The sequence below is a fragment of the Arachis stenosperma genome, chromosome 10 (genome assembly GCF_014773155.1).
Source record: "Arachis stenosperma cultivar V10309 chromosome 10, arast.V10309.gnm1.PFL2, whole genome shotgun sequence".
Taxonomy (NCBI): Eukaryota; Viridiplantae; Streptophyta; class Magnoliopsida; order Fabales; family Fabaceae; genus Arachis; species Arachis stenosperma.
The window spans coordinates 20,129,538-20,139,831 of record NC_080386.1 but is presented as its reverse complement, the minus strand read 5'-3'; the positions used below and the strand labels follow the sequence as shown (position 1 = coordinate 20,139,831).

General features: G+C 33.4%; 1 protein-coding gene across 1 annotated transcript; it reads left to right on the top strand.

The window, feature by feature from the left end:
* Window positions 1–265: 265 nt before the first annotated feature.
* Window positions 266–7,195, top strand: LOC130954219 (solanesyl diphosphate synthase 3, chloroplastic/mitochondrial-like). Its single transcript, XM_057880947.1, has 12 exons — window positions 266–745; window positions 1,376–1,462; window positions 1,806–1,886; window positions 2,010–2,081; window positions 2,395–2,529; window positions 3,869–3,955; window positions 4,653–4,724; window positions 4,832–4,917; window positions 5,176–5,308; window positions 5,541–5,630; window positions 5,833–5,931; window positions 6,761–7,195. The coding sequence occupies exons 1-12, from the start codon at window positions 611–613 to the stop codon at window positions 6,938–6,940; spliced, it is 1,257 nt and encodes a 418-aa protein (XP_057736930.1). The 5' UTR covers window positions 266–610; the 3' UTR covers window positions 6,941–7,195.
* The last annotated feature ends 3,099 nt before the right edge of the window (window positions 7,196–10,294 follow it).

Genomic DNA, 10,294 nt, shown 5'->3' with positions numbered 1-10,294 from the left:
TATTATTAAATTTAATTTTGATTCAAAAACAGTTTTGTATATATTTAAAATATTAAAATTAACTATTAAAATAAATATATAATAAAAATAAATTAAATTATAATTTTAATAGTTAATTTTAATATATATATATAATAAAATAATTATTTAAATAAATATAATTAAATAATTTTGTAAAATATTTTAGATGCTCTCAACTCTTCAAAATTAAAATCCTTATTATTGTTATTGTGATTTTAGTTAGAAACACAGGAAAAAAGAAAGAAAGAAAGAAAGAAAGTAAAACTCCAAATAACTGTGAGGTTCATAACTTCACACACCATCAGAGACCAGAGACTAATTCTTCTCCTGCCGGTAGCTGCTGTGTGCTCTTCTCTTCTCCCCAATCCATCTCACGACTCCTCCCTTTTCTTTTGTGCGGAACGCGCCGCTACCTAAATCTTACGGCGGCCTTTCTCGCCGGCCACGCCGACGTCCGCGTTCCATTTCCGTGCCGCCTACATCAGCCTTAGGTCAGCCGGCATCCACCAGTAACTAACAAGGGCGGTCGTGTGTGCTCTCTGCCTCTCTCTTTTGACCGTTAACTTCAACTGCCCTTTCTTCCAATAGGATGTCGTTTTATCGCGGACTGTCACGGATTTCGAGAAATCTCAGAGGCGGCGGTAGCTTCAATGGAAGTCGGTTCCATAGTCTCCAATTTCTTGCTTCTCACAAACACCACTCGTCTATGGGCTCTACTGAAAAGGTAAATGTCTTCTTCCTGCTTTCAACTTTGCTTCGTGTTTGTAATTAGGATCTAAAAGTAGTTAATTCCTTTGAATCAACTCATTGGAACGATTGGAGCCACGTGTAAATTTGGAATGTTTATGTTTTCTGAATTTTCTATTATTATCAATAAGCGTAATCATAGTGCTTCCACAATGTTTGGTTTCAAAATCGCAATACTCTAATGATTAAATTATTACTTCCAATATAAGATGGATTAGGCACTTCATACCTAGATGATTATTGTAGGTTCATATTTGTTCACTAGTTTGAAATTGATATGAAGCAAATCATGAATAGTGGTTCTTGCTACAGGAGTCAGGATAAGTAGCGGGTTAGACCAGTGAATTTATTTGATGCTTCTTTTTAAATTGTGAAGTAAGGGGAAATGATTGCGATTTAAAGAAAAAATGAATACCTAGCTGAAAATAGTTATGTTAACGAGAAGGAATTTTGAATTTACCAATTATGGAGATTTATTTTAAGTGGTTACAGTTTGTGCTAGTTTTAGAATATTATGGCTGAGGAAGATTGATGCTATTGAAACTTGGTTGATTAACAGAGTAATTGGAGAAATCTACTTTACTAATGCTTTAATTGTGAGATGCAGGTCAGAAGTTTTGTTTTTACAAAGGGTCTGCCAGCATTGCATAGTAGCAGATATAAAATCCATCAACAAAGCCACTCCATTTCTGAGGTTAGTTAATTTATGCACACTGCTATACTGCTCTGAATCCCATTTCTTATAGTTTTAAAGCTATATCATATTTCACTTTCTTTACATAGAAGCTTTTACATTGCAAAACAGAATTCAAAAAATCTGTTTGAGTTGCTACATTATTTATAAATTTCACTGTTACGATATCCATAACTGTAGATGTTCTCCAGAGAAGCTTAAACTAGTTCGACTAGTAGAGATTAACTTATTCATCATACCTTTTAAGAATTTAATTGGGAATGTCTCTTCAATCTTACATTTCTCAATGATTTTCACATTCCTAATCTTCTATTGAGACATATGTACTGTTGTTACTTGTCAGGATGAACTTGATCCATTTTCCATGGTTGCTGATGAACTCTCACTTGTTGCTAACAACTTGCGAGCGATGGTAGTTGCTGAGGTATTAAGTTGTTTGTAAGTTTTTTATTTACTTTTAATGCAAATGCTTGGAAGTAACAAAAAATTTCAAAACTTATTTCTGTTTAAAGTCAGGTGTAGCTCATGGTGAAATTGAATATGACAGGTTCCTAAGCTTGCCTCAAGTGCTGAATACTTCTTCAGAATGGGGGTGGAAGGAAAAAGATTTCGTCCAACTGTAAGAATAGTTTTAATTGTAATCTGATCTAATGGTTATTCTCTTATCCAAAAATGTTTTCTTCTATGTTTTATAATATTGGAATTTGGAAATATTTGGGAAACCTAAATGTTCAGACTGTGCGATGGACAAGGGTTTTACAAACTAAAACTCCAATTTTCCCTTGTTTTAGTATTTCTAAGTATCAAGATGCATTATTGCCATATTTTACTTCATCAATTTTATGTGGAAAGTGGATTTGGCATCAACATGTTTCTGTTGTCCTTGATGCTTTCATATACAGGGTATGGTTGATGTATGTATATCTCTGCAGGTTTTATTGTTAATGTCAACAGCATTAAATCTATCAACACCCAAGCCACCTCATCATTTCGACCAAGGAGGCAGTGTTGCGACAGATCTACGCACAAGACAGCAATGCATAGCTGAAATAACAGAGATGATCCATGTGAGTCCTTCAGAAAATGTGCTGTATTAAATAAATGATACTTTCTTGACAGTGTTGATTCTCTTATGAATAAATAGAACTTACATGGTAGTTGGTTATTAATCTATATTTTTTCTTTGGCTTATGATTGTATGATGGAATTCCTATGAAATATAAAATAGATAAATCTGAACTTATTAAGCTCATTAATTTGTAGTCAGAATTGGAAGAAGAAATGTCTTATACTTAAGTTTGCACAAAGCATGGAATTGTGTTTATGATCTCTGCCTGCAGGTTACAGTTGTTTTAAGGGAAAATTCATTTTTTTAGGCTGAGTGCGAGATAATTTTATGAATGTGTTCTAGGTTTAGCCATGTGTGGAAAGTATTGAAAGATAAGCGTGACCATAAGATAATGCATAAACAACAAGAAAAACAACTCAGCCTTTTTTTTTTCCCACAAGGTCGAGTTGGCTATATGGATTACACAATACCATAGTGTTTTGTTGTGAACCATATATCAATTTACACCATTTATAATCTAATTATCTTTTAATAATTTCACCACAGTTAGGTCTTCCTCCTCTTTCATCCATCCAGTCTCCTTTTTCTGGTATCTGTAGGTCTCCTTTTCACATATCCAAATCACCTAAGCTGAGATTGTACCATCTTTTTAACAATATGTGCAACCCCAACTTTTTTTATCACGCATTCATTCCAAATCTTATCTCTTCTAGTATGCCCACCCAGGCACACATCCAATGCAACATCCTCATCTCTGTCACATAGCTACTGTGTAGTTTATTTTCTTGTTCAATTTTTACCGAACAATCTTAACTCCCATATAGCAATGATTAGACAGTTGTGGAGTAAAATCTATCCTTAAGCTTTAGTGGGAATTTTTTATTTTTTTTAAAAGAAATAATCTCAAACAACTTTGATAGCATACCTCCATTTTGTCCATCCAGCATGAATTTTATTTTATTTACATCTCCATCCATTTTGGTTTAATCACTTTATCCATTAATTACTGTTTTTTTAATATCTATAGCAAAAACTTTTCATTCTAGCCATACATGATCATGTTTCCTGGTCTTTCTATTTTCCCTTAATAAGACAATAAAATTACCTTTTGTGGACTTCTGTCTACTAAAATAGCTGCCTCCTGCCACCTCTACTATGAATGAGTTAGTGTTGCTTAAGTCTTTGGGGAGAGCACCCAGTGATATTAACTAGTTGTTTTGTTGCAATTTGACTCTGTCTTTTGCTTGTTTTATTTATTCGTAATGTTAAGTTATTTATTTGTTTTGGGAGTTGGGGGTGGATTTCTGCCAAACTAATGGTGTTATAATTTGCCACAGGTGGCTAGTCTTCTTCATGATGATGTTCTGGATGATGCAGACACCAGGCGTGGTATTGGTTCATTAAATTTTGTAATGGGCAATAAGGTATATTAAGTTGTGTTCATATTACCTGCTTAGTATTTTCAATCTGTTCTCAAATGTTTAATGATATTTCCATAGTTGATACAACTTCTCTGAGATGGTTGCTTTTCTATATTCTTTTTAGGGGAAACTACCAAAATTTCTCCCCATTTTTGAAAGCACTAACAAAAATACCCTCCACCTTTGATAATGACAAAAATATCCTCAAAATGTTATAAAACGCGACAAAATAACCAAAAAGAATATTATTTTTTTATAAGTGGAAAACGACTTTTATATTTGGCAAACCGCTTATGCATTTGAACCAAAATTTTGTATGAATTTTCGGATAAATTATTTATAAAGTACCTACAAAAAAGGTATCAAAATTCAATCTCTAGATTTTTTTTCATTTTTTAAAGGTACTGTTGGCCATTAACAAAAAAAAAATCGCAAAAAAATATACATAGCATAAAATCTCCAAATTTTAAGGATAAAAATGTTTCGTGTTTCTAATCATCCTTGCAAAACGCTGCATCAAAATCTGATCTCTAATGCACATTTTGAGAGTATATATTTAACCGTAGGTATTTTTGTTGCGTTTTAAAGTATTTTGAGGACATTTTTAACATTAACTAAAGTAAGAGGTGTAATTGTCAGCGTTTTCAAAATTCGGGGCGATTTTGGTAGTTTACCCTTCTTTTTGTAACTTTTGATGCAGTTGGCAGTGTTGGCTGGGGATTTTTTGCTTTCTAGGGCTTGTGTTGCTTTGGCTTCTCTGCAAAACACAGAGGTAAGACCCAAGGCATGTGGCTGATATTTTGTATAGTAAAAATATAAAGTTGAGGAAAATAGTTATGGACTTAACACCTTATATTTACCTAAGGACTACTTCTGCAGGTTGTATCTTTGTTGGCAAAAGTTGTAGAACATCTTGTAACAGGAGAGACCATGCAAATGAGTACGACAGCAGATCAGCGGTGTAGGTATGCGTTATATTTGTGACGACTATGCTTCTATGGTCTCTGTACACAGGACCTGTACGTGGGAAGTTTATATTCATTCTACATAATTTGTACCACTATATCTGAATTACTTATGGTTTGTGTTGAAACTTCCCAATGTAATTATTAGTTAGTTAGATAGATAGTAAAGTTTATTTGATTTTCTCTTGCACGAATACATAATTAGGGGCAAGTCTTGGACGCGTTTGTTGGATTTCTAACAATCGTTTATATTTTCAGTATGGAATATTATATGCAGAAGACATATTACAAGACAGCATCATTGATTTCAAATAGTTGCAAGGCAATAGCCATCCTAGCTGGCCAAACAGCAGAAGTTGCAATGCTTGCTTTTGACTATGGAAAAAATCTGGTTTGTATACTTGGGTTTTCATTTTTAAGTACATGTTACACTTTTAAATACCGAGTCTTTGCAGAAAGAAAGATATTGCATTTAGCCTTTAAGATGTGCCCTTCATTTTATCTGGCATCGGAGCAACATTTCAGCTGATATCTTTTTATATACCAGTGCTTGTTTATTGTGAATGTTTGTGAATTTATTTTTTTCTGGACAGCACAATCTGACCCCCTTTCCTATTTTGTAGGGATTGGCGTTTCAGTTGATAGATGATGTGCTTGATTTCACAGGCACATCGGCTTCCCTTGGAAAGGGTTCTTTGTCAGACATTCGCCATGTACTTTCAAATACTTCTGATTCTTCATTAGTCCTCAGTTTTTATCTCCAATCTAGTTTAAAATATTTTGATGAAAGCATATGAATCTACAATTTGATCATTTTGTCAAATGCATTATCCATGTCCATTCTTGTTTCCGATGACTTGATTTCTGCCTTCTTCGATACTGAGTTCTTGACCCACTATTTATCCAATTTGGTAGGGAATTGTAACTGCTCCAATATTGTTTGCAATGGAGGAGTTCCCTCAGCTGCGTGCAATTGTTGATAAGGGCTTTGACAACCCTGACAATGTTGATATTGTAAGTTAATATGACTGATTTCATCAATATTTTCTCCCTTCGGAAAGTAATAACTAATAACTACCGTGTTAAGACAAAGCTCAATTTTGACAGTATCTCCATTGGAATAACGTGTAAATATTAAATAATCCTCTGGGCTTAGAACCATGAAAAATACTTGTGCCTATTTTGTCCTATGGTTAAAATTTTAATTAATTTAATTAAGAATTGGGATGCAAATGGATGAAAAGTTTTGATAGCTTAATGTCAAGGATCAACTCTCCCCAAGCTTAACGTATTGCATATGTCCAACTGCCTAGAAAGCACATTTATTTGATAGGTGTTCGTGTCAGCCACTTGAAGACCCCTGTATGCTAACACATGGCACATGCATCCATTATAAAATATCTGATATACCATAATCATTTATGATAAACAAGTGTTCATATTATACTTCTCAATACAACTTACAACTTTAGGCTGAATAGATTATTGATAAGTACCAGGAAGCCTCCAACTATCGTATAACGTAACTTAGTAAGAGCAAGTATGCATGTGACATATACCAAGATTCTTGGCACCTCAAAAAGTTTCAGATGCATTGAGCTGTAGCAAGTTCTGCTATGGCATTGAGCATAATTTCTAGTCGTTAATTTGAAGTTCATTTCATTCTTTCTGTGATCATGATATCATGTTTTTGCATCATGCGGGTTGACGTGCAGGCTTGTCATTTTAGCAACAAATATATTAGGGTTATCTTGGAAAGTTCATAGTTATGTATTGTAATTTCTTTTTTTTTTTTTTTCCCCGCTAACATGTTTAATGTATATTTGTATATTTGCAAATATAGGCTCTTGAGTACCTTGGAAAGAGCAGAGGTATACAAAGGACAAAAGACCTGGCCGTAATGCATGCTAACCTCGCAGCAGCAGCAATTGATTCCTTACCAGACAGTGATGATGAGGAAGTAAAAAAATCAAGGAGAGCCCTTGTACATCTTACTCAGAGAGTCATTACAAGAACCAAATAAAATGAGAACATTCAGGAATTTAACAATTATTCTGTTCCAATTTTTCAAATTTCTATACTTGTTCCCCCAAAATTGAGGGGAAATAATTTGTTTTAGGACCAATTTCGTTATTCATAATGTTCCTTAGGTTTAATTCTTTTTTAAGGCTTGATAGTTTCCCTCTATTTTTAAATAGGCCTTTATAATTTTAAAAATTTTGTAATCAGAAACTCCGATAGTGAATAAAATATTGTAATCAAAGTCCCTTCAACCAAATGATTGGTATGAATAATGTCACTTCAACTTCTAACATCTTTTGCTCTATCAAATGTCGGAAATTATATTTTGTGGCAGTGGGAATTATGTTTTCCCACAAAATGATGCATTTTAGTGTTTCACATGTATAGGGTACTGCAGGAATAGAAATTACTATTACACTTTTTCAATTTTTAAATTTTTAAAAAATAAAAATTAGTAGTCATGATGAAATTGCTCACTCACATTTAGATTTATCCCCTATTCTGGAAAAAGTTTAGAAAAACCACAAAATTTTTGTATTTCACACAAAACTCCCAATATATATATATATTGACAATTTTTTAGGTGTTTGCTATATTGCCTAAAAAGTGTTGCCTAATTACTAAAATAGGTAAAATAATTAATTTTAAATTTAAAAGTATAAAAGTTAAAAAGTTTTAAATATTTTAAAGTTACTATAAAAAGTAATTTAGGCAAAAATTAGGCACCAAACAAAAGGCACCATAGAATTGCCCATTTTTTAAAGGACAACAAGGTTCCTAAAAAAAAGAAAAAAAAATCACTTTTTAACTTCTGATATTTTTTTTCGTGATACAAGTTAGACCCTCCGTTAAAATCTATCTCTGGAGTTAACAGAACATGAATACGTGACACATTAAAATGGTGATGTGTCCGTTAAGTGCCAGCTTAGATTGGCATATTAATGAATCACCCAATTCGACCCTTGACAATTTTTTAAAAATATAACTTCGTCTCTTTCAATTGCATAGAACATGAGCAAATCCTAAGTGCCTCTTCCTCCTTGCATAGAACCTTAAGTGCCTCTTTTTCCTTGTGTAGAACTCTAACAGTGCTACCACCGTGAGCTATGGAGATCGTTCTGGCACCTACGCGATTCTCTTCTAATCTTGCACAAAACTGAACCCAGATAGGTTCTTCCCAAAATGCCCTAATTACAATGTAAGTATTGATTTATAATTTTTGTATGAAGTTGATTTTTTTATATATTTTTTAAATCTAAAAATTTATATAATTTTTGTATTTTTTGCGATCAAAATTTTTAATTTTCAAACACCCATCCCACATTGCAAGTATTTCAAGTGGCTAGATGTATTAATTGAAAAAAATACTGATGAAAGCAATACTTCCAAGAATACTATTTTAATAGAAAGGAGATTGAAAGAAATAGAACATAGAGTGAAGGAATTATATATGAAATTAGATTTGAAAATTCAAAACAAAATTGGATCCTAAGATGGTAGATATTACCTAAAATGTTTTAGCTTTATAATTTTGGGTATAATTAGTATCATAATTGCATTAGCCTTTAAGACATGCCTTAAGCAGTTGTCATGACTTTATTTTTGACATTTTGCGATAATTATGTTGCTGTGTAATGCTTTTGAGATATAACTAAACCTATATGAGGTTATATTTTTATGTTAATGAATTTGCTATTGCTTTAATCTAAAATCATACTATGTTGAAAGAAATTAGATTATATTACAAATGTATAATCACATCTTTTGATGGATGAATATATAAAAATTTGGATTGAGGTATGGTCCACATCATTGCAGTAGAATCTGGAATACTCCCTAATAGTTCACTCAAGTAGTCTTGTATTTTACCGTATTGTTCCCCTTTCCCAATTACTTGTTCCCTTGCAGCCTTTAAGGCTCTTGTGATCATCTTGTCATGGAGTTGCACGTTATACTCTTGAATCATGTGCACTTTAGTCTCTTTGGGTGTCAAGTCTCGCTGAGTTTCCAAAACCTTAACCAACTTGCTTGCAACCCACTTCCGGTCACCCTGATTAGAACCAAACTTCCTCCCACACATGGTTATTTACAAAAGTTTTGATCTGATAGCAATAATCTCTAGAATTATATGAGGTATAGATTAACCACATACATCTATCTTCAATACACGTCGTCCTAATTCTTTCTGGTTCGTTCCTAATATATTGGCATTTCTTTTTTTCATAGACAAAGTAATCCTTCAAGCACTCTTTTTTTTGGTCATACAAACACACTCACACACACATACTAACCTAGCTACCACTGCTAGAATTCGAACCTGTGTGGCTTTAATTTGAGGCAAATACTTTTGTCACTACATCACATGCCTCAGCCACCTTTAAGCACTCTTTGAACTCGGCTATTGTGTCAAACTTCATACCCAACTCAAAGTACACTTTTCTATAGCCATATCCAGTTTTGTGCTCTGGCCATTTGTATTTATTACCTCCCTCATCATCTAATGAAACAGGAGAGACAAATGTTTCACTCTCATAAACATACTCCTTCTCTTCTTCAAAATCAATCTCTTCTATAATGGGTTTAACACTCTTAGTGTGACTTGAACCCACTTTTATCTTGTCTAGAATTAGGTTAGGACTTACAACAACCAAGTCCAGTATGTTGTCTACCTATATTGTCTCTTGAACTAACTCTAACATCACCCCTCCACCAGGACTAAAGTTGGGCCTAGCACATTTCTTTATCTTTCCAGCATACTTCCTTGAATCAGCCTTTTTCTTGTCCATGTTCACATTTCTAGTAGCCTTCCCATCAGCACTACCCTTCCCATGACCACACTCATCTTTTCCCTTTGCTAAATTGTTAACCTTCTCCTTTTTAGTAAACGTCCTCAGCTTCATTATGCCTTCATCACCATCAATGTCACTACCCTCATCGTATGCATCTGAAGGAGGCTTGTATGTCTCATCTTTGGAACTCCCGTCATCATTATCAGATGAGGATGAGGAGGAAGAATCATTAACTTGACCGGCAGCTCGACCTAAATTCTCGTTAAATAACAAAGCTCACCAACCAAGTGTTCAAAGTATAAATTAAAATTCCGACAATCATTCGCTAATAAATTGTTTCTCAAATCATTTATCTCAGAATCTCCCTTAATCACATGAAGTCCAAATTTTAAATTACGAGCTATGAATTCTAACCAATACATTGTAATATAATCAGCATATCCTAAACTCTTTAGTAGTTCTTCCAAAAAAAAGTTCACTAAATCTAAGTCCATTGAAATAAATTTATGTATATTTCCTTTCAAATACTACAACACTTCATTATTATCCTTTCCAAGTCTCCCACC

Bases quoted from the DNA above. Each gene is read 5' to 3' on its own strand.
- LOC130954219 (XM_057880947.1), top strand. From the start codon at position 611: ATGTCGTTTTATCGCGGACTGTCACGGATTTCGAGAAATCTCAGAGGC. The intron at 1,887-2,009 runs GTATTAAGTTGT...TGAATATGACAG, and splicing joins GAGCGATGGTAGTTGCTGAG to GTTCCTAAGCTTGCCTCAAG. The intron at 5,631-5,832 runs GTACTTTCAAAT...CCAATTTGGTAG, and splicing joins CTTTGTCAGACATTCGCCAT to GGAATTGTAACTGCTCCAAT.